The following is a 25,659-nucleotide window of genomic DNA, read 5'->3' as shown; positions in this document are numbered from 1 at the left end:
ATGGCAATTTTATCAACAATTATTATTTCAATAAAATACGTTTTAGTATGCTGCTGATTGTAAATGTCCCCTGATGTGACTGATAACGGCATACACAGACACAAGTGGAACATGAGATACCTATTCAGACTCACTTAACATAAAACTTTCTGCAATATGTTTACTTATGTAATACTTGTCCGTGTCAAGGGCATATATCTAACGATCAAATTTCTGTTTTTTTTAGGTAATCAGAGAATAGCTGCAATTTTTCATAAACCTTTTTAATTAACTCAAGTTAACTTTTTTTAATATTCCCAACATATTATAAACTGAATAATTTATTTACATTTTCGAAGTCTTCATTAAGTAGTTTGGTGTTTATCCATTACAAAGTTTATGACTGACTCTTGTTCTTGAATTCATACGAGGCTAAATTTATAGAAGAGCTTATCAAACATGTCACGTTCTCAAATGAGAACAAGATATACAATAACGAAACCAATAGGCGGGCTTACAAGCATCAAACACGTCCAGTTTTATATCACACAATGACACAGAATATTTCTTAATGATATCACAAGGACGACCGTAAAACTTCCCCATGATTTTCATCAGTCTACCTGTATCATTTGTTGTGAGTTTGTCATTTGACGACTTCATGCACAAATAATAATGAGAACAGACCTTTGAATGTCGAATCAGTTGTGACATGTAAATACCACAGGTTTGGGATGCAGGAATATTGCTTTGTAGAAATAGAACATTCACAAAAGGGGAATTGAAATAATATCCTTTGTTAAAATGAAGTTGTGTGTACATGGTATGCTTATCACAACAGTTTAATTTTGTTTGTTTGTTTGTTGCTTTTAGAAAAATATGGGTATTGTTTGGATTGTCCAACATTAAAAGGGCAAATGCCGTCCTTGGAAAGGAAGACGCTTATCCTTTTAGCTAATATATTTGCATATTCTCAGTCCTTTTACAAAGTTGACCCTCTTTGTTTTGTTGATTATTATATTTTTTCTTTTATGTTTCGAGTTATGATAACCGTTTGTATATATGCGTTTTCCTTTCAGAAATGCTTTCTAAAAGGGCACAGCAAACCGTTCGAGACGATTTTCTTGAAACTAACTTCAAGAAAGTATCTGCGAACACCTATGATCCTGCAAATAATCCAGAGGTAATATTGCTATTCAGTCGTATGCACAAGCACTTAACATTGGTTTGAAATCAGGTAATGTTGAAATTCACTTAAATGTGGGGTTCAGGTTTGAAATTTATTGTGCATCATTTGCCTCGACGGTTTCAACAATATAATCCTGAAGCCCCTAAACTATAGCTGCATATGATGCAGTTTTATTCATTCTATGACTCTGGTGATATTTTGATATAACGTTAAGGAGACCATCTGGATACACCACAGCGGGCCAATACTAAACAGGGACGAGGGCGGCCAAAGACTCGCGTACATCTATGACGAAGTTTTATACAAAGCGTATCCAATTTGAATACAATCCATTGTTACTATCCTGTGAACTTTTATTCTATAATCTGTTTACCCTCTCGTCACACTACTTTCGACCTTAGGGTTCATAGGAGTGTAGTAAAGCCCCGAAAGATCCGATAAGATTAATCATCATCTCGTACAGTATATCACGTCAGTGCTAGCAAGCTGCATACTGGTCATTTGTCTGATTAAGGTGATCGCGTAATCACTGAAACATCACCCTCTAGTCTTCTACAGGTTGGGTTCCAAGAACTTCTATTGTATTTACATAACCATCCCGAAAAAAATATTTCGAAGTATGAGTGGTATTTCTGTTCTCCGCTTTGTCTTAACCATTTACATCGTTGACTCATTTCCTGAAAGTGCTTTCTCAACATAATTATTATGTTAAAAAAAACCAGTTTCCTATACTCTTTCGAATAAGACCATTGATTTGCCTGTGGCATACATTGTATCGTGGTATCGGCAATTAACGGACAAACTCGTAACACAGGGTTTCCAAAGATGCAGGATGATGAAAATTATGGGGAAGTTTTATGGTCTTCATAGTGATCTCATTGAGAAATATTTTAAGTTGGTGGTGTCGCCGATAGAGCAGACGACGCTTACCCTTGCGGAATACCTGGTCTTATTCTAATTGTACTTTTGCGTGAGTCGCCGCGTAAAACATTATTTTTGTCATATTTTGTACTGGTTTTATGGAATTTGACTTTGGATTATGACTACGTTTCCACGTTGATATTTTCTTGTTTTTGTTTGTTTTCCTATAAAGGGGTTTGTCAACTTGGGAACGTCGGAAAACAAGTTATGTGAAGATTTATGGCTGAAAAAGGTAACACACTTGCCACGAAGCGTTCTCTTAGTTAATACAAATGTAAATACTATCTGTTCAATTTTGCTTAGCAACGTACTTGTGTTTAAATTGAAGGTCGATTACATAAAACGATAAGCTTATGGACACAAATGTTTAATGAAGTGTTCAGTGACAAAAACATTATATGAATTGTGATTTGTTGAAATACTTTACTTCACTTTAATGTTGTTTACACTTTTTACAATTGGTTTTTTGTAACTGCATCGAAATGTATTTACATTTTCGCAACTATATATTGCTTGGTATGCGTCGAATTTATATATGATAACAAAGATTTTCATTAAACATTCAAAATATTGCTTTACACACATCATTAAATAGTAGCCAGTTCAATTTTCCTGCGATATTATACCAAAATCAGTAGGTGGCGCCACTTTGAAGTTATCGACGATGCTATGATAACAAACAGAGCAAATTATTAAACGGATGTATTTAGTTATTAGTGTGCAGAAACATATAATTTAACATTACATCTAAATGTCTAACGTGTCTCTTCATATTCAAATAGAAATAAAGGATGTCAGCAAACTTCGCGTATTTACAAACCGGCATAAGAAATAAAGATCCCGATTATTCTCGAGCAAATCTAATCGTCATGAGTATATATCGATAAATACACGCATTGCGGTTAATAAGCTGCATATAGAGAAATTTAACCGTAAGTATAATGGTGATATTTTGCCTAAATTATAATCTGATCATCACATACGGTCATTGACTATATAATGATGACGTCATAATGATACTGTGATATAAATATCTTTAACCTAAAAGAGATGCATCACTGAAATGCTCAATGCTTGGTTCTTTTCGTACTCTAGATTCACTCCTTAATCTCGGTGTCAAGGAGTCGTAAATGGTCTTGTGTTTCATGGTATTTTATGTACGCATCTCTTAAAGGTTTTGAGTTATTCATATTTGTAAGCGCATCATCCTGATAGTTTCCTAAATTCAAATATGAAATGAAAAGAAAGTAAACGATATTTTAAACTAAATGAAGTGATAATTTGACATAATCTAAAGCCAAAATGTAGATAAAAAAACTTAAATGCAAATAGCTATTTTCTTGCGACATTTTCAATGCATGACATAACTTCTTGTTTATATTAGTACATCACAATGGATTTTTGACTGGCACCGCCATGGAAAATTATTCCTGAGTATATAACACTAACGAAATATACAGAAACTCTTATATTGGTATATTCACTCGACACCAAGTCCATTAGGTGATAAATATGTATCTATACCATGCCTTACCAGATGAACTGAAGTAAACTAGCAATTTTGAATTACCCAACAGCAGAGAGCAGGCTTGAAATGATTTGAAAATATGAAAGTGCAACTTGGATAAGATTACCAGTCCGTTAGAAACACTGCATGTAAATATATACATTTAATCCAAAGTAAACGCTCGACTTGTTTCAGATTGATGACATATCGGGGTCGGTTGATTTTGCCAGCAGAGACATGCTATATTACTATCCTTACCATGGTTTGGACTGGTATGTTTATGTGCTAAATGATTGTAAAGTCTGGTTTCGTTTTCTTTACGGTAATATTGTGAACCGACCTTTTCGTTACAATATGAAGACAAGCCAAAATACTGCAGAGGAACACACATGATTAAATAGATAGTCGCGTTCATTTTCATGTCCAGTCGGAGAGGTTAACGTGATTGAAACACTTGTCACTTGTTATGATAGAAAACAGTATTTGAAATTTCTGTGTATTAGTCCGTCAATGTGCATTCATTTGTTTGCCTTAGTGTGCTGAAGACATTCTGCAAGTTCATTGAGGAACATTTCAAAAGTAAAATGAAAATCGAAAAGGAAAGTGTAAGTAATGAACTAATTAAACTACAAAACCAGAAGATTGTGACAAATTATAGTTTTCTCTTTATGTCACCACATAGGAGATGTATTTGTGCTCACAATTATCAATATGAACTTATAATTTACTCTTATTACTCGGTAAACGTTGCCTCTATCAGTATACATTACCATTCCTTGTGAACTAAGCAGTATAACATCAGTATTTCTTCATAGATACTGATTTAAACTTTAAACTACAATAGATATTTTTCACATCATGTAGACATTAACCTTTAGTATGGATACTTTGATTGATCGAATAGAACAGGGGTAGTTTAAAGGTTCATTACATATTAACGAGTTTCTCACTGGCACCGCAATCTTACTTAAGGCCAATGAAAGGGAAGAACATTGTAATTTTATAATAGCATTTATTGTTCCTACTCAAACTATTAACTAAATTATCCTCATTGTTGATGGGTAAGTGTAATTGCGAAATTTATCCCTTGTAAGTAATTATACGCGATACTCTCTGTATATGTATATATGTATAGCCAGATGTTTTCTTTTATTAGTAAATACAAATTGATAATTTATAGCTGATTCTGTTGGATGGAGTCGCAGCAACACTGAATGGCTTAGCCTTTACTCTGGCGGATGTTGGCGGTACGAAAATATAAGACTTCTTTGTTTAATATTTCATTATTTTCTTTTTCCTTTGCCACCTAAAGCAATGGTAACACTTTTACATTCAAAACGTTTCAGCGATAGCCTATATTATTCGATAAACCTCACGCACACATGTTTGGCAATTTCCGTCTCTTTATCATTATAATACTTTAATATATATTCATACTAGTGACCCATTTGTTTTTAAATGATTTATAACTTTGATTTACATATCCTTCAACATTCAAGCTACTTAACAATGGCTCCGATAGAAGTATATAGCACCATATTTGACAGCCTTTAGCAGCCCTATTCTTAAAAGTTATTAACACTTAATTTGAATATTTAGATATTGGAAGGCAATTAAGAAATGTGACAATGCCAACAAATTCTGAATTTCAACTCCACGTCGATGAAACTAGTGCAAATATTAATTACAAATATTGTATGGAAAAAAGTACAAGGATAATTAGAAAAGGAGTTCCGAAAGGCTAAGCATCTTCTGATTCATCGACGACACCCGTCATGTAAATCTACGTAAGTAAGGTCGTATTCCAAATTAGGAACAAGGTAAACTACAATAGGTTTGATATGTCACTCGTACATTTTCTATCTAAAAATGTGAACAAAAAATTCTCTGTTACCCGTAACATTAGCATTTATGTTATTTTATCAAAGGAATACCACTTGTCCTATCACGCGTACAGAATAATATAAAAACATATGGTTTGTTCGCTTATACTCGTGTATATGATAGGTATCCCCAGATAGGCGCACATTTGGTTACAGGCATTTATGTTTTGAAGCTTGAAAGATATTACAAGACAAAACAGCCATGTATATTTGAGGATAAAACATCGACATTATTAATTACACTAATGGTTAGGGTTGATAAAATGTGGTACCGAACTCCACGGCATTGAATCTAATATATGTATCTTCACCAAAAACCATGTGATGGCTTTATATACTTTTTTGTTTACTTAAAATAATTGATGTTGAATTTTGCAGTTTCTTTCAATGTTAATCTTCGTTATAATTCTTTTTGTAATATAGAGTAAGGAGTTATAACACACTATTATAAAGCATTTCAATTTTTTTTTTATTATTATTGTACATTGTAATCAGTTTTTATATTTTGGCTTTGCCAGTTTCGCAAATAATGGGAATATCGCTTGCTGTTCCGGAACACCTAGTCATCCTCTCAATTACTTGTTCATGCTTTTCCCCTAAGAGCCATTCTGTTTTCTTAATATTTCCCCTCCTCAATTTAGAATATGAATTATTGTTTGTTACCGTGTCAACGTTATAATTCCTGTGATTTTATTGAAAGATCTAGGTAGGTTTTGATTATTTTTATCAAATGTGTCTTGTTATTAGAGAATACCAACCAACCGTGAGCATCACTTTGTACATAGAAACAGCGAAAGACGAGGTTAATGACCGTTTTTGACAAATAACAAAATGCTTGAATAATGTATGTTGTTGATGCTATTCAAGCTATTAATGGAGGTATTTAAATTGCAGATGTTTTCCTGTGCCCTACTCCGATGTACCCGAGGATTAGAAGCGATATGTTAGACATTGGCGGAGTTGATATCTACGAGGTACCAATGTTTGATGTGAGTGTCTATAGTTTTATATTTTTCAAAGCACTTTATCTTGGAAATTCTCATAATTGTCATTTTTTTTTTGTAATGTATATCACTCTTCGTCTCAAGTTAGATTCAAATTTCATGATAAAAGCTCTTCTATATGTATAAAAACAAGCATTACTATAACTTTCAGTCTATAAGTGACGTGTTATAAAGTAAAGTTGTTAATAAATTTGGGTCAGGATGTAGTTTTAAAACTTTTCTTAACTTTAATTATCTGTCTAAATAATTGATACATTGATTTCTAGAATACATTTCCGAAATTCGTAATGTCTATCTTTGAATGGTAAAGGTATTTGTTCACTAGGGAAGATCGACAAAACAATAGACCTCGAGGAGAGGTAAGTATTCAGTACGTTTCGTGAAATGCAGAGTTGGAGTTTTGTCATTCTGTATAGAGATATTCAATAAAGATGGAAGAAATTACCGTGTGACATGATCTTTTTTGGTTGTGATATCAGGATTAAAGACTATCCCTGAATTGAATTTATAACCTACTGTACTGTCACGGTTAGCGTTTTATCGACATTCTGTTTATATGTCAATACCGACAAACGGACATAAAGCAGAGAACATGGAATCAAAATATAATCATCTACTCTCCACTTCATATTTCAATGACACCTTTGAGCAAGTCGTTTTAATAAAGTTCTCCAGTGTTGATGTAGATCATCTGTCTCAACAGGAAATACGGCTGTCATCTTTGGGCAATGGCCTGACTTTTCATGTGTACATGGGAGGAAAAACCCTTGACATAAGCATTATTTAAGAATTAATGATGGATGATTGTAACCATTTAGAAAATGTCTGATTGATGTGGTTGAGGTGACTTCAATTGTGAAGAATATGTATATTTACCTTGACCCGTGAGTCGAAACCTCCTTCAATTAGACAACGCCTTTGTTTAAAATCAGATCGACGGCCCCTTTATGGCATCATCCATATCACATGCAATTTGAAAACAACTTTTTTATTAATCATATTCTACGTTATTAATCATCATAGCATAACTTGACTATAATGTAGGTAAGACGTCCTGTCGAGTTGATCACCATCTCGCATGCTTACATAGTAGCACTGGCTGGTCGTTTATTGGATGAAGGTGACGGTCACGTACGGATTAGTTGCAGACATGGGAATTAATACTGCTTCTTTTTCCGCAGCTCATTAACGTGTTCATACAAAACATTTTGTTGCATTGTTAACATTTCCTACGACGCCACTTTGTTTACAAAGATCGCGGGTAGCCTGTACATTTCAATTTATTTGCATTTCCAAATATTTTCGAATTTCTTGAGGAGTTATTTGCAATGATAATATTAACTCTTCTGTATGATACCGGAATAGGTTATCATAGTTTGAAAGGCCCTATCTAACAAGCAGGCTGTATCCCTGGAGAGATGCCTTTTATACAAATACAACGTTTTTCCATGTATATACCAGTAACCCGGACACTTTAATAGAAACAGCATCAAAATATTAAAAGTGAATGTTGGATCATCATGAAATTCCCTGTTTATTATGCAAAATTGTGTTTAAAAAATGTCCATATCGGATAGCTGGCTGATTATAATGTGGATAATTAATGTGTAATATACGGAAAATGGTTGCTCCAGTAAACAAAATCTGAGCATTAATAGTAATATTCTATTTTGAGGTCACGTGACCAATCGAAAAGAGGTGCAGTGTAAATAGGCCAACAACAAGCACGTATCACGGTAAGATACACGGAGGAAACTCTAGTTTTTTTGGAGATGAAAGTTTTTACTTGATATATGTATGATCCACATCCTTAATATCCATACGTAATTATTATTCTAGACAGAATATTTTTACAGGAACAATCACAGGATGATCCATGCAAAATGCGCAGCGATTTGTTGGAATTGTACTTGCGGAGAGCAAGATTGGAAGTAAGTGTGATATAAGACAATATTTTAACATGAATAACAGAAAAACTACATGGTTTAACTATCAAATTACTTCAGAATTCCATCCACAGTCGCGCCTAATTTGTTAGCCAAGCTGATATTTTGATTAGTCACAAAATGATTCAACAAAATGCGAGAAATCTCGTTTGACAAAAGCTTGAAATACGGACATAAAGAAATATAGTTTTCGATACAGGTAATCGTTGTTTTAATCGTAGGAGTGTTCTAACAAATTGTATGGTAATTTTTATGATTTCAATTTTCCTATTGTGAATTATCGCCCAATTCTGTCCTTTGGATGCTAAGGCTGACAAGTGCTTACCTAAGTAAGGGCTTTTATTACAGATACTCTCTCTCAACTATCAAATTACCGGGGAAAATTCTTCTTCTGAATAGCAATATTTCCCACTACTTCCCACAACCTTGGTGTGTCTTACGCAGTTCATTCCGTACTCGAGACCTTTTCCCAAATATCCTGTTGCGATATGAAGTTGGAGAGTTTGATACTCGTTAGAATGCCACCGTTGTCTACCTTCATCTTCCATGGGAACGTGAAATTTCTTATTTATCTCCTGAAAAATCCTTTTTTGTATGTTTAACCTTGTAAGAGGTCCCCAAGTTTTGCTAATAATCTATATTCAAAACAATGTTGCGTGTGGTATGGAGTTAAATGTGGACGAAGGTTGTTATTATATCCGATTGTTTCGTTAAATACGTAACATTAGACTTTTCAAGCATTAAATCTTGAATTTATGTCAATATATGTTTATGTATGTTGATATTTACTCACAGATACACAACTGAATAATAATGGCACATATTAGATATCATGTTAATTAATCATTATTCATCATCACTAGTTTCTTTCTTAGAAGGAGGTAATTTAAGCGTGTCCATTATCGTATTAAGCATCACATGACCTACTCTATATATATAACATCGGTTGGTTGGTAAAACTAATATCATTGTTTGCTAATGTTATAGGGTTTCAATGTCCGCGGAGTGATTATAGCCAGCCCTTGTAACCCAACAGGCAAGGTATACACGCCCCAAGAAATTACAGAAGTGTTGGAATTATGTAAACGGTAAGTAAATTTCAATAACACTATCGATCATATTCAACAAACCAATTTCTCATTTATCACTAGAGGTGTTAATTGGACTCTTTACAGGGAAAATCTCCACGCCATCTTCGATGAAATATATGCTTTATCAACGCAAGGTCAAGGTTGTTTCAGAAGTGTCTTGTCTATGGATATACCAGATCTAGAGAAGACCCATTTTATTTGGGGTTTCAGTAAGGTAATGTGTTTAGAAAATTAAATATTGTTTTGTTATGTCATTGAAACAATCGAACAAGCATTTGATTTTAAAGAATTGAAAAACGTTAAAGTCAAAACATTTCGTGAACGAAAAAAAAAAATCCCCCCCCCTTTTTTTTTTTACAAAAAATACAACATCTTAATGTTTCCTTTTCTCATTTTATCATTCTTGAAAATACCAGATAGAAAAAAAAATGAAAAATGCTTTGTGTTTTTTTAACAGGATTTTGGACTTTCGGGATTCCGATGTGGTGTGGTATATTCCCATAATGCAAGAGTCATAAGCCATCTTCAGAAAATTGCAATGTTCTCTGCTATACCCGCACCTACTCAGATTCTTATCAATGGCATACTCTCCGACAAAGGTACGCTTCTTACAACAGCAGGCGCTGGGTAGCTGATGGGGATTTTAACTTCTCAGTAACCTTAATTTCAGTGTTGAAGTGCGTAATTCCACGAGAATGATATTCCGCAGAACATGTTCCATTTCAATTTTGTTTATGAATTAGTCATTTGATTGGATTATTTTTCAAACGAAATACAAAATGTAAGTTTAGAAATGGTAACGGTATGATATGTAAGTGAAACAAAGTGTACGTTCAGATACATCGTCTCATGAATTATTCAGTGATGCATAATGTCTTTAATGAGACTCAAGTAAATCAAAATCATGATTCAAATAATTCATGAATGTAGAAACGTAACAATTCTATATGTATATTTACAATGGAAAATAGATTAAATACAAAACTTCTAGACCATTTAGAAGAATAACATTACAGCAATATAAAGGATCTTACAATAGATAAGTGAATATGGCATATCGCATTACAAAAACAACAAAAGTACCGACACATCAACATCGGAATCTAAAATTTAAAAAATAAAACTGGGTAAAATTAGGACAAAAAGAAAACAAAAGAAAGATTTACACAGAGACTCAAGAATGTTCCAGAGGGATAAGCGTCTTTTACTTCATCTACGATGAATCTTGATCAGTCGAAGTGAATAATGCCTTATTCTCAAATGATAACAAAGTAAACAACAATGAACCTCCAGATATACCAACTAGCATCAAAATGTCAATACAACGTAAATTTTTTGAAACAACATTATTCCGTTTTTTGTTTTGTTTTTAATTTTCTGCCTAAAACTTCAAGAATGGATCGACAACAGCTATTTTCCAACCTATTACAACAGAGCAAAGGAGGTTCATCAACTTGTCAAAGACGTATTAGAGGAGTTCAATATTCCAACAGCATACAGTGGTCGAAACGTAATCTTCATATGGATGGATCTCTCTGAGGTAGCTTATGCATACGCATGTAATTCCTTTTACTGAGATGAAAGAGGATCCAAACAGTATATAGGGAATCTCGCATAAAACTATTTATTGTCGACCAGTATTGAATTCATCCTTCAGTACGTAATGTACATATTTCAACTTTTACGTAAGACTTTAGTCCACATTTATTTCACTCAATCGATAAAAGAGCGAAACGGGTGAAAGATTCTCCATATGCAGTAGATACCTACTTCTATCTATTATCATTAGATTTGTTACATGAAATACTCAACACATGTACCGTTCCTTAAATCGTTCTCATTATCTCAGTTTATAGTGACCACTAACTTAAAAAAGTAAAGTGTTTAAAATGCTGTTATTTATACTCGAAATCAAGAAGATAAAAAAAACTAAAGAAAGCAAAATCAGTGAAAATGTGAATTAACGGAAAGAAGCAAAGAACAGAAATCATTTTTGAAAATAAAAACAAGAATGTAAATGCGACACACAAAGAAAAGATTTTCTCATATGTAACCTGCTCTATTTTCTATTAAGCCTTCAGGGGAATTAGATTTGCTTTTTTAGTTTTTTTTGTGGTTTGTTGTATCTGTTATTTTACTCTCTTTGATTCCTTTTCCCTATGAATCGTACTTCATGCTTTTTCTGTACAGCTTTAACACATACACGAAATCAGTAAGGATCAATTTTACAAAATATTAAAATTTTTGAACGATCTTGTTTTATCAGTTTATGAACGGACGGACGAAAGAGGAAGAAACAAAACTGTTTAACAAGTTGATGCATGCTGGTCTGTATATTTGCCCTGGTATGGAGCTGTGTTGCCACATTCCAGGTTGGTTTCGACTGACTTACACTTTACCGAAGCAGGAACTTAAAGAAGGTGAGTATCTTATACAGTCCATATATCTTTTATTTCTATCATTATATGCATTTGAAACTAATCTTGTGAAGGATTATATACTTAAAACAGTGTTTGTGGATATTCCATTTAGTTATATTGATATGAAGATACTCTAAAAATGATGAAATAACCAAATTAGTTGCGGATGTTTTGCTGGCCAGTATGACGTTTTCAAATTAGCTGCATTAAAGGATACGTTGGAACAGTACAGGGTACGTTGATGTCATCACATGTACACCTTCACATGCTACTCCAATCATTCATAAAAAGCCAACAGTTAATTAATTTTCGTTCATACGCAGGACTTTAGCTTGATTCCCATTATTAAATTAGAACTATCCTAAGTGTCTCTACGAGAAAAATTAAACACACATCTCATGAGATATTGACAAGGAAGGAAGCATAGATCATTCTTGTTCCTGTAGATGTCACTAGAAAGTCACAGGTGTCTCATGCATCACACTGGAGCTATCACTTAAGTTTGATGAGTTATATTCCACAATGCTTTGAAATGACAGATTAAAAGTAAGATATACAGTCGAACCTCGTTATAACGACCTCGTATAACGTGAAAACCCTGTTTAATTCGAAGCATTTTGTCAGTAACATGCCTAACTTTGCAAAAAACATTCGAACTTGCTTTTTTTCCATGGCCTATCCGAGTTCGAAATAACAAAGTTCCACTGTATTATTGAGAAAAACCTGATAATTTTATTTTGAACATATTTCAGGCATCAGACGTTTCCGTGCAGTATTAATGAAGATATCGAAGAGTGTCCACAAAAATCAAACACATATGTAGTTGGTCACGAGCAATGGATACAATCCAGGTTGTTAAGTTGCAGGTCTTTGTGGTATTGTGTTTAGTTCAGATTCTCAAATACTGCCTTATTGGAGCAACATGACCGCCTTAAAACGTATTAAGCATACTCTTTCCCACACAGCGGCGTCAATAGCTTGTATAAACATTTCCAGTTCTGACCAACCATGTTTGAAGTCAGTCGTAACAATCAAATTAAAGTATTGTTCAATGATACAACACGTTGTTCTTGCAGAGTCGAGCATTCAATCACCAATTCAACAGCCTGTTACATATTATTGAGAGCAATACTACCTGGTATCATATAGCCTTTGTAAAGAATATTTACCGTAGACTATTACCGTTCGGCTAATAACAATATAAACCTGGTTTGACGCACAAACGTTTGTAAATCGCTCTAACTTGATGTATAAAGATTGAAATCCTAACTTGTGCGGAATATCGCGTAAAGAACCTAGCACTTGAATTTGTATACTAAGAGAAAAAATAAAATCGCCCATATTCAGCTCTTGGTTATCGCTTTTACATTTTACAAGTGTATATGCAAGTCAAGCATCGGTATTTTCATTATACAGCATGATTAGAAGTTGCATGGATATGTCGCTTGAATGCTTTCCTGTTTCAGCTAAGTTTAAGTCAGATGAAACGAGCCTGGTACCTGACAGTAAAGGGCAGCACCTGGACACATACAACCTTGTTGAATAATTCCATTTCTCCTCTTTCGTGGGTTCCTTTAAAAACTGCCAAAATCAAAGATTCAAAATTATAATGATTTTCATTTACATATACATTATGTACAATACGTAAAGCTATTTTCTTCTCAAAAGTTTATTTTCAGATTTAATCATTCGTTAAAACATCGTTCATTGTGTGTCCTATTTGATAAACAAACATATCGTGTCCTTGATATCATATTCTGGTGGGTATATGCGAGGAACGTTGTCATTACATTATGCTATTCCAGGTGGGTGATTCTGCCGTAATAGTCAGATCTAGACAAAAAACAACAAGAAAATACCAACATGTCAACATGATAATAGTCCAACTCAGATTCCATAAAACCACTGCAAATATGAACAAAGGAAAAATTGACATGAAAAAGTACAAGGAAAATAAAATAATGTGTTTCAGAAGAGTAAGCGTCTTCTGCTTCATCGGCAGCATTCGCCTTGTAAACCTTAGTCAATCCAAATAAGTAATATCACGTTCCTAAAAAGAACAAAGTTTGCAACATCGATACCAATAGGCATACCAACGAGCATCAAACATGTCCAGCTTCATATTGCACCAAGAATATTATATTTCTCAATTAGTTTACAAGTTCCCAATAATTTTCATCAACCTGCATCTTTTGAAAACCTGTGCAACGAAAAGACTTAAAATAATACATACAATGCATGTAATGATTTTAAAATAAAAAGCTAAAATTGCTTTTTTGTACATTACAATTACTAGACATTGTGAGTTATTTCAAAGAAATATTTATAACCGACTTCCAATTCGTTTGATGAAATTACGTTATAAGCTTTACGCACCTGGGACAGATCCATCCACATAGAGATTACGTTTTGACAGTTGTAGGCTGTTGGAAAATTGAACTCCTATGATACGTCGATTACTAGTTTATGAGTCTTCTTTGTTCTTTTGTAATAGGTTGGGAAATATATTTTGTCAGTCCAGTCTAGAATACATTTCATTTCTTTTCTGATGAATCATTGTAAATGGACATTTTAGATGCGATGGAGCTAAATTGTAATAAACATGGCCAATCAAATTAGTTTCGTCATTACATATGTACCCTTACAATAAAGTATAATTGATCATTTCTGAACTTAATTGCCATTGAAATTCCATCTGATTAACTATGCAGATCTTCATAAAAACATAAATTAGTTTTATGTTATCAACGGTCGTTGTATGTCGATTATCCTTTCTCTATTTTATTATATAATCGATCAAAAACAACTGCTATCAATGCTACTTTATGCTGTTTTGAATAGTCTTACTTACCTCTCCTTTGACGCGTTGAAGGTATGATTTTCTCACTTCAATTCGTAGTTTACATTGGTCAACATTTAATTCCTGGAAACGGATTGCAGAGGCATAATAAGTTGAACAGAGAAAGGATGGATCGGTGTGTCTGTGTAACAAACATGCTTATTACAACAGTTACGTGGCCAGAGACGTGTAAGGCCATGGACTTGTTATATTTAAATTTATCTAGATGTTACGGTGTAAAGGAGACAACTCCTGTTTAGAAAATGGATGTAAAATTTTATCGCTTAATGTTTCCAACCATAACTTATATAAAGCATATTCTTGCGACCTGCAGACGGAGATACACTAGCCTGAAGAGATGCGCGATAACAATCTGATTGTCTGATAATGATAGAATAAATTAAGATCAAAGTTAGATTAAAATTTTCATTTTTGTTGTGAAATAATCGATATATAATTAATTTTCTAGTTTTGAAATAAGGATATAATAACAAAAAAAACTATTAACTTGTGATCATACTATTCATTCGTTCCTTATAAGCACATGTACTGATTCTTAATTGAATATCAATAACTATACACTCAAATCAAATGAAACGTTTTCAATTATTCAATCATCTATCTTTTATTCAAATCCGTATGTTGCAAGTATGTCAAAAGAAGGGTTATATTAATGTCTTCACTGCACATTGTACATCCATTATATAAGATTTCCAGATTGTAGTGGTCATCGAAAAAAGTGTTTGTAATTCTTTGTCTTCACTGTCTTCTTAGGTAGATGTACAATCGACATTAAGCTATTATATATTTAGATCATTATATATATATAATTCAAGGTTTTTAGGAATATTTCCAGACTAAAATATTAACTTATATTTTTGCAGTCCTCAATATATAAAAGTGATAATTGATGCCATCTTACTACCAATAGGATAGGAATGACTTTTCTTGTAATTATACTGCAGATTTGGTGCTTGCATTATAAGATGAAGGGTTGTCAAATTATCTATAATCTGATGGACAGAAACTTCCTGTTTTATGATTAAAGGAGTTTGAAAATTGACCATATCTCATCGGACTCGCATTATCTAAATGAAGTAAAGTTCCACAATGTCTCTGAGAGATAAAGGAGTTCAATATTCTGAACATAAATTAAAGTTTTATTTCTACTGTCTACGTTTATATGTTCCATCCTACCTTCTGTATAAAACTTACATAGCAAGGTCCATCTTATTAACCTATAGTTAAATATATGACTAATATATTTATAAATGTTCGTGCATTTAGTATAAGCAGATGAGTAGGTTTTTAGATACATTTATATAAATAAGACCGTGTCGATGTTACCATTTTCAAGTAAACGCAACTTTAAAGAAACATTTTAATGCGTATATCTGGGAGAATACAATCAAAGAAGTAAAATTGACATCAAACATTGGAACCTCGTAAATGTCTACCTTGACGCTATATTTATCATGCCATATCTATGCCTGCTATACACTGGAGTAGGGCACAGGAAAACAGGAAAAAAGCAAGACTTACTTATTTGTTTTAATGAGGCCCTTATATCTTCGATTTAAGTACATTTTCCTCTTATTTTGTAATACGGTAATTCATCATTCAAATTAACTATATTGAAATTTCCTTATCAAACAGATATTGCCTATACAATTCAATTTTAACCATGTGATCAGTATGAATAAGGTTGAAATTATCTTCGCTATGTTATGCGTCGCTAGGTAACGTGATGGTCTGAGACCTGCACGTGCCGCGTGTTACCTTTATGTGTCATTTAGGGGACAGACGAAAAATTATTATTATTTTATTTTCTAAACTAAGTGGATATATTATTATCTTATTGAAATAGTTATACGGAAAATAATATGGAAAAACATTCAATTTGATTACTTAATTTAAAATTATGTAGTTTTTTCTTGCAAGTGCATATATGTGTGGTGTGTGAGGGTGTGTACGCGTGTTTTTGTCCATGAAGTATATTTTTGTTTGAAAATTATTTGTTTTATTTAATAAATCAATCACAGTGCCTCTGTCGCAGTAGAGTGCATTTTTTTCTACTTGTTGTATATCCTATTAAAAATTGAATACAGAATACATTATCGTAGTCTTATTCTATTTTTGTTTCATCTGATATGTCGTGTACATTTATAAGTATTCGGTTTTTATGTGTGTCTTCACTTAATACGTATCTGCCATTATGTAACATACATTGTCCAGTATGAGATTGTTCATGAATGCAAGTTTTGCCATCAAGGTCATATGCATTTAGTATACTTATTAAAGTTAACTACTACACATTTACTTTACACACAACTGAATATTTCGTGGCTTAGATAAAATGCGAATTTCGTAATAAAATGGATTTCAAGATTTCAAAATTTAGGAATTCGTTATCACTTGACACTTGTACATACAGTTTAAACAATTACTTCTTACGTCTGTATCTATTTCTAAATCAGTATTAAATGGTGCTTTTCATTTGTATTTTTCGTTAATAAACCTGATATTTATCTTAGAACACGATAATCCATTAATCCATCCGAATCAAACATATCAAGAATTTGTCGGACAATGTTTACAACTGATATATATATGCTTGATTTTCGTCTGTTCCTTAAAATGTGCATTTATTGTCATCTCTTTGGATTAAACTGTCTTACTGAACGTGTTATATAACATAGTTTGTACATGATAATGGACATACAAATATATTTGTTTTGTAATAACTACAATAAGTAATACATTGACAACTACTCAGGGCAAATGTTATCTGTTGATTGGTAACGTTATCATATACATTGCCTGTTATTCGGAAGGAATTGGTTGAAAGTAAGTCGTTTTGTTGGACACTTTGTGCTCTTTTGGCAGCTTTCTGAAACATGTAATTAAACATTGCAGGAAAACTTCCATGGTGATTATGTGATAGAATAAAGCAATTAAAACCGATTTAGGATTCATATTCAATATATTTACATACACGCGACAAAGTAACTGACTAAAACACAGAGTCTGTGACGGCTTGTCTTTAAAACATCTGTTGCATTTTAATCATACTGATGGTATTTAATATTTAATCTTGTTATATTGACAAATAATTTGCATAAAACGGTTAGTATGCACGGAATGCACTTATAGGGAAGGAACGTTTCGGTATTGCATTATCAATACTAATTATCGTTACGAAAGATAATTGTGTGATGTTTGCATATGGATTGTGTTACATTAATATTTCAAAACACTCAATCATATTTTCGGAAAAGGTATTTGCTATTTAACATGATATTTCACTTTTCGTCTGAACAACAACAAGAATAGATAAATTAAACAAAAAATTAAAAAAAACAAACGAAAATTTTGAAAAGTAGTAATAATAAAATAAACTTTTACAAATAAAACTGAATATACATTATCGCGACATGGTAAGATAGATCTAATATCATAACGTTTTAATATTAGCAATTTGCAGGCCGATATCGACTTGAAAGTGTGCCCTGAATGTTTTGCTATATCTAACTATAACAGAAAGTGCGATAGTCATATGTAACACCGTTTTAAAGATATTGACTATGAAATGTACACTATTGACTCAGCGGTGATCGCCTCGATATGAGAAGTTCACATCTGTGACGTCACAAGTTCAACGCCGTCTGAGCACTCCTATAGAAGTATAGAAGGAAGTTACGATTGTGCATTCGATTCGCGAGCTTTTAAGATACTTATGTTGAATATATGCCGTTGCCATGTACTTGTTTATACATGACACAAACAGCAGTTGACAGAGAAAATGAAAATTTATTAAACATCAATACTAAATTTACCTTGTTCAGGAAATAGGAATATAAAATCTAAAAAAAAAAAGTGGGGCGATCCCCTTGCAACCTCAAAAGCTAACACAACCACCAGGCGACCCTGAAGGTTATAAGGTGAAGTGGGCAACCCCACTGCAACACAGAGCGATCCAGGAGTTGTGATAAGAACTCATTGCGAGTCACCGAGCGATCCCGGAATCGTGTAATTAATACTCATTGCAAGTGAAGTGTATGCACGTGACTTACAGGGCAAGCCCTGGCAGGTATATAGTCTTATGAACAACATGGAAATGGAATGATGTAACAAATGTAAGTACAAAAAACAAACATAAAATGAATTGGGGGATAATTCCCCAGAATTAAATGCCCAACTGAGCGTAGGTACTATTTACAAGGTAAAGTAGTAACAAGTGAGAGCTCCCAAGCGAACATTTTTGGGAAATGTTAAGCCACGTTCTTTGCACACCTTCTTTAAACGCGTCCAGTTCTCTAGTAATTCGGGATCTGACGGCACTGAACGGTTCGAAAATTTCCTTTTTTGGCCCCATGATAGGGACGAATGCACGACAATCCGAACAAATCACGCACAAAAATTTAAAAGTACGTTTACAAACAAATCAATCCCCATAGAGTAGGCCTAGTGCAACAAACCAAAACAAACAGACACATCCGTGGGGAAAGCCAAGCCCATCTACGATCACAGTGATGAGGAAACAGCGGAAGGTAAAGGTCCTTGTTTCAAATAGATGACAAAGAAAAATTGAAAGAGGTAGGCCCGACACTCCGTGCGTAAATGCGTAGGCAATAAAGTCGAAATACTAGTTACTCACTTCCCAAAAAACCGACATGGGTGACGTTTGGGTTACCAAGATAAAGTCTGTCTAGAAAATCGTCCTGATAAACGTGAGGAAGAGGTAAAAAAAAAGACGAAGATTGCAAAGAACAAAGAGACTCGTGGCTAATCTTTTTACACTAATTAAAACTGACTGATGCGCATGCCCCTAATTGGAGACCCCCACTAAGGATCAATGACCACTGACCGATCACGTGACTAAAGGAAGCTGACCTAAAGTAATACTGGAGACCCCCTCCATGGATCAATGACCACTGACTGATCACGTGACTAAAGGAAGCTAACCTAAAGTAAAACCCAGACTGAATGAGATAAACTTACAAGATTAAAAGATAGTTTAACAGCGAAAGGACTAGGCAAAATTAGTCATGTATAAACAATTTTTTAGATAAACAAAATAAACATTGAATTTTTTTACGATTTTGATGATGAAATGAGTTCCTACTTGGGAAATAAATGACACATGCAGAAGTTATCTATATGATTCCGTGCGCTTTTTATGTTGCGTTGATGTAGTGACTGCAAATATCTTATTTTTATTGTTCAATTGATATTCAAAAATTACATGAACTCTTAGTTTATACAACACAAAGTAACCGATTAAAAGCTTATCAATTTTTCACAGAATGGAGAAACAGGTATACGATTGGGATGGATGAGAAACGTACCAGTGTTATAATCAATACACACAATCTGTCAGTTTGTTTTATCTCAAGTTATAAAAGTCTGAAACGATGTGAATAAGTATGTAGTATTCCTAACATAAGTTGTCATGTACAGCTATGATAGAGGTGTGTGAGGAAAAGGTGCTGTTATCTTTATGGTTGGAGTAATCCAGAGATATCAGGAAGCTAAAACAGTAAATATGCCAACCACTTTAAAGAATGTTGGAGACAGAGGAAATCTCACAAAGATAAGAATGTATCAACGCACCACCTGATCAGGTTTGCACATTGGAACATAGGAAGACGCGTTATATACACTCATCGACATACTAAGTTCAAGTTTTCCCTTGCCAACATGCTTACATCCATTTGATGAAGCTGCCATCTCTTTGGTGTCATAAATGAACACAAATATAACGGTGTGACTTGTGTCTCTTGCTGTTACCACTGAATACCAAACCCCGGTTGCTCTAATGTTAATTCATGTTAACCATTGGTTAGTGAAAAAAATGCAGTTGTTGCCACTGACTTCAAAAGCAAACTTGATATTAAAAAAATTTCAATGTGAGTTGTCTCAGCAAATTTATAGCTATGAAATGATAAAGAATGAACGCAAATTTGTTTTTTTCAACATTTGAAACTTTTCACTAACCACTGATCATCCTTAAGAAGTCTTTGAACAACTGGGACCAGATATTTAGTGCTATTTACCTTTACATACATTTATACCTAAGTAGACGAAGTGAGAGGGGGTCGAGAGGATTTCATTGATGAAGCGAGATGCTAACTCGTTACTTTTGTATATAATTTGTATAAAGAGAGAAACTAGACTCTCGTAATTAATTTCTATTTTCTATATAACTACAATGTATACCGGAAATACGTTATTTAAATTGATATATTTTATAATCTCTTAGCAACAATGCCCTTGAACTATTACAGTAGATAAGTGTTGTAATAAAGATTATGTGTACGGAATGTGTATTTGAATTCAAATTCGAGTATAAATATGCCATAACTAATCAAAAACAACAAGTTATTAAACAAAAGACATTTTGAGTCATTCCTGAACCAAGGTAAGTTGTCACAGATTTAACCCCTTTTGTAAATTGTTAAAAGATAATGTAATATCTAGCACATAAACTGGTCATGATATATCGTTGTTCAATGACATGATTTGGACTAACGGTTCCTGCTACAGAGTAAATAATATGTCTGCAAACTTACACTGCAGCTATATAAAGAAAATTCGTTTTTATTAACAATATTTATAGTTTATTTTGTTTAATTTCCTTAAAATCTCGTTAATTCGACAAGTTTCTCATCAGTATTCAAAATGTTGTCCTGTTTTTTATTTCAATAAACTCACTGCCGGGAAATTCTTTAAATTTCCTATAGCTATATACCATTTACATAAAGCTATCTCCAGCATCTGATTTCCTCAAAACTTAAAAAAACATATTCGTATCCTATGGCTGTTCTCACCAGTTCGTTCCTTGTCGGTGCTATAGCTTCGTTAAACTTATGACGTACCTGCCAATTGGGTCCATTCAGCGGGAGTAGGGTTTATTCTAATTGGTAGTAGGGCAAGTAAAAATCGTATACTTTATACGTCAATATATCGGTATTGGTCTGGCCGATTTGAAGTAAAAGACAGTTCGGTTATTTAGAATCATGCTCTTGGATTCTTAAGATCTTATGACCTGCACATGATGATTTTCATATACCTTACTGAATGAAACACATGACTTCAACAAACAATACATTTGAATAGGATTTACCTGTCTGTAAGGTTTATGTTCATATTTGCGTTAAATCGTGTCAAATAACCGTCCACCTTTATCAAACTGAATATCTTTATTATATTCTCAAGTTTAGGCCACAGTAGATAGATACCATGAAGAGTTCTAGATTGTGTTACAAGCAACTTTTGCATGTACCCGTTGTCTTGTTATATTGCATGAATAAGTACATAGGCCTACTCAGAGAATACAGTTATTTGGACCAGCAGGGGTTGCGTATGTTTATCGTAAATGGACAGAAAACAGTTAGGTTATCGTTGGTGCATATACAATGCAAGCAAATAAAGAACAGAAAGGACAAGAATGAACATGTGTCAACATTGGTGATGATAGATCAACACATTCGTTACCAAGATGTTTCGGAACATCGTCGTCATTTTCATGCAAAGAAACCCCTCGAATCTCATCGAGCGAAAATAATCGGCAATACAGCACATAATGACATTTTTATTCCTTTCACATAGCTTATTTTAATTGGCTGTTCGATAAAGATTGATATAAACTGGTTAGTTTTATTTCATCTCGATACACAAAATGTGGAAATACTTTTTATACATGAATGTGTCCCAAGCTTGTCAGAAGCTATGATGCTTATCGATGTACAATCACGTAACACAAGATAACTGTATTCAGGCACATTCATGAATTACGTTTGTACTAAATGCGTAATCGTATTCCGAGGTTGTATGCATTGTCTCCAGTGAATTGAAGTCCGCTAATGGGCGCTGTTTTTCTCCAAGTTTTGTCCTGATAAGGGAGGTTAGAATTAGATTAGTGACTACACTGTTACTGTTAAATGATATCATTTAACTTAGTAGTGTGTGTTTATGTACATTCTCGCTAACAGCTCAAATTACTGACGGCCACCCTCACAGAGGCTGATATAACATCGATTAATGAAAAAAATCAAAAATATCTTATAACAAGAACGAATTCCTGAGTCTGACATGCCTTCTTGCACCCAAGAAGAATCTGAGCAATATGGAAAATATTACCTTTAAAACTGAATTACCAAAACCAGCAATGTTAAGCAAGGACACGAAAACCTGTAAAATAGGCACATGGAACTGTTTGTTTATCAATTGAAGGACATGCCCATCATCCTTACGCCGATCCTTGATATGCTTATGAAGTGCATTCACTGCAGAAGAAGTTGGCTAAGTTTGATGAGAAATGAACAAATTTAAATTTAAAAAGAACCAAAATCAAATAGATATAATAGCTATTCTGAAAATGATATTTTCGGAGATATTCTAAGAAACACGAAGCTATGAATGCATGATTTTCTTCGACTTCATCTGTGATAGGAACAGAAGGATTTATGCTGTTAAACCACTCTGCAAACTTCTTCACCGAATATGAAGGCGCGTAGCTCTTAATATTTGATATGACAAAGGAAATGACACCCACAAATACTTTTATAAGCAAATAATGTATAACAATTTGTATTATAAGACAGGACAACAATACTTATACCTTGGTTATATGTTAGAAAACAGATGAATTGTACAAGCACATTGAGCATCTGTTAAATACCATGAATTTATGAACGTCCGATATATATATATATATATATATGTATGTATATACATTATTAAACTGCTACACAAGTATTAAAATTTGTCCTTTTTATGATGGTATAAATGCATAGTGTATGCATTGTGTACAAGTGATATCCACGCAAAAGAGTTTCGGATAAAAAGCATTTCTGAGATATTTTGTCGAAATGTTTTACTTGTGTGTGTGTTTTTTTTTTTTTTTTTTTTACAGTTATGTGGTATTCGAGTATTTTAACTGTAAATATTGAAATCTTTCAATGAAACATAAATGTAACCCACTATGTTAATGTTGTATTGAAGACATTTTCATAAATGAAATATTTTTGTCAGTTTATTGTTTCCTTGTGATTTGCAAGATCTCCACAATTAACAAAATGCAGAGAAAAAATAATGCGTAATTGTGCGCATAAATGTGCGATAGGATTGCACATTTAGTGCAGTTTGATTAAAAATGGTTGGCTAATATTACGGACTGAAAATTAAACTTTCCTGAAGAAATAACATTTGACCTGTATTAATATTTCTCATCGTATATAGTGTCACACCTTAGAAAGTGACGAGTAATGGTGCCTCGGGCAACAAAAGTTTGCCTGCATACGGGTATAAACGGGATAAGTCTGGATCCGTATCGGCTTGGTCGCCAGTGTAATAACACAACACTTAAAGATTTATCTGAGCATATATTTTTTTGTTTACAAAATGATACGTAAGTAATGAAAACAGAAGTTCCTTTCTGACGGTATGAGCGATCCCTAAACTGTAATAACACAGGGAGTATCATCGATGCAATAGAATTCGCTTACCCTACAAAAACTTATTTTCCGTACACGTTTTCAAAGGTATTTTTGTCTTATCTGTCTTTAATTCGTATGGTGCTCTAGTTTTAGCATTTTAAGCTTGAATTAAGTATCTTTCTGTGGTACTTCAAGATGATATAAACACTGAGACCAATTGTTAAGTGGTTTCATGAGTACCAAAACGACGGCATATCTACTATTCCCTGAATATTTAAGTCCGTGACCCGACGACTGGTTTCATTTGCTGCACTTTAATTTAAACAAAAATATGAAAATGGAAAAAATCGCTAAAACAGCAGTGATTCAATATTTGCATAATAAAGGTCTAGCACCTAGGGATATCAATACTGATATGGTAACAGCAGTAGGGAGTTTGACCCTTTTTGAGGCAGATCCTGCTTACTTTTTGCAGAGATCTGTGACTATGGATGATATATGAGTCGATCAATCACCTCAGAGATCAAACAACAGTCTAAACAATGGAAATCCCCTGATTCAATTAAAAACCAAAGGGGACAAAAACTGCTGCGCCAACTGGAAAAGTAATGGCCTCGGTTTTCTGGGATGCTGATGGTATTCTGATGATATATCATCTGCAAAAGGAACAGACAATAAATGGCACTTAAAAGAAAATATTACACTTAAGTGCCGCGGAAAACTTAGTAAAGGTGTGTTGTTCTACCAGGACAGTATCCACTGTTTAATAGTATGTCATTTCCATCGCAGCCATCAAAGATTGTCTCTATTTTGCATCCCCGTCTAATATTGAAAAGGCCATTTCTGGTTCACACGTTTAGTCAGGCGATAACGTCATACATGCAGTGGAGAACTTGCGTAACGGCCAAGAAAAGGACTTCTTTAAAAGTGGCATTGAGGCCCTGAAACATCGCTGGCAAAGATATATAGATACTGAAGGAGATTATAGTGAAAATAGTGCAATATGTCCAGCAAAAGTCAAACTCTTATATATGAGGTTCACAATTCATCAATTAGCTATCTTAAGTACTGATGTGCTGGGGTGTAGGGGGCTCTGGATAGAGGTAGTACCCTTGTTGCTCGGCAGCTGCTCCCACCTAGTTAGGAGGACGGGCATCACTGGTTCTCACCCAACTCCTGAATCTCTCACGTGCTGACTCCAAGCGTCACACCCCGGCTAACCGCTTCATCTGGCGGGCTAAACCAAGTGAGGGGGTGGTGTTGACACTGCACCGCTGGGCGAAGGATCTCCAAGAAGCAGATCACCGGCCAGGGCGGAAGGGGTTCAAAACCATTTCAACGGCTAAATGTCCGTGGCCAGGGCGAGTCTCCGAGTTAGGGGAAGTCGGCCGTGGCCAGGCCTGGAGAGGGATAGGCTCCGCCAGGCGTCATTGCCTATGA

General features: G+C 33.9%; 1 protein-coding gene across 1 annotated transcript; it reads left to right on the top strand.

The window, feature by feature from the left end:
* The first annotated feature begins 1,060 nt into the window (after positions 1 to 1,060).
* Positions 1,061 to 25,659, top strand: LOC132548200 (1-aminocyclopropane-1-carboxylate synthase-like protein 1). Its single transcript, XM_060212022.1, has 14 exons — positions 1,061 to 1,162; positions 2,262 to 2,321; positions 3,792 to 3,868; positions 4,132 to 4,201; positions 4,777 to 4,843; positions 6,374 to 6,468; positions 8,340 to 8,414; positions 9,417 to 9,517; positions 9,605 to 9,734; positions 9,978 to 10,119; positions 10,915 to 11,060; positions 11,787 to 11,940; positions 12,693 to 12,712; positions 25,360 to 25,659. The coding sequence occupies exons 1-14, from the start codon at positions 1,061 to 1,063 to the stop codon at positions 25,657 to 25,659; spliced, it is 1,539 nt and encodes a 512-aa protein (XP_060068005.1).

Source organism: Ylistrum balloti, unplaced genomic scaffold (genome assembly GCF_031769215.1).
Source record: "Ylistrum balloti isolate Yb309-2 unplaced genomic scaffold, AGI_CSIRO_Ybal_v1 Utg370006, whole genome shotgun sequence".
NCBI classification, from domain to species: domain Eukaryota; kingdom Metazoa; phylum Mollusca; class Bivalvia; order Pectinida; family Pectinidae; genus Ylistrum; species Ylistrum balloti.
This window is presented reverse-complemented; position numbering and strand designations above follow the sequence as displayed.

Excerpts from the sequence above, each read along its gene's own strand:
- LOC132548200 (XM_060212022.1), top strand. The coding sequence starts at position 1,061 with ATGCTTTCTAAAAGGGCACAGCAAACCGTTCGAGACGATTTTCTTGAA. Across the intron at positions 4,844-6,373 it reads TACTCTGGCGGATGTTGGCG|ATGTTTTCCTGTGCCCTACT; the intron begins GTACGAAAATAT and ends TTTAAATTGCAG. Across the intron at positions 6,469-8,339 it reads ACGAGGTACCAATGTTTGAT|GAACAATCACAGGATGATCC; the intron begins GTGAGTGTCTAT and ends ATATTTTTACAG.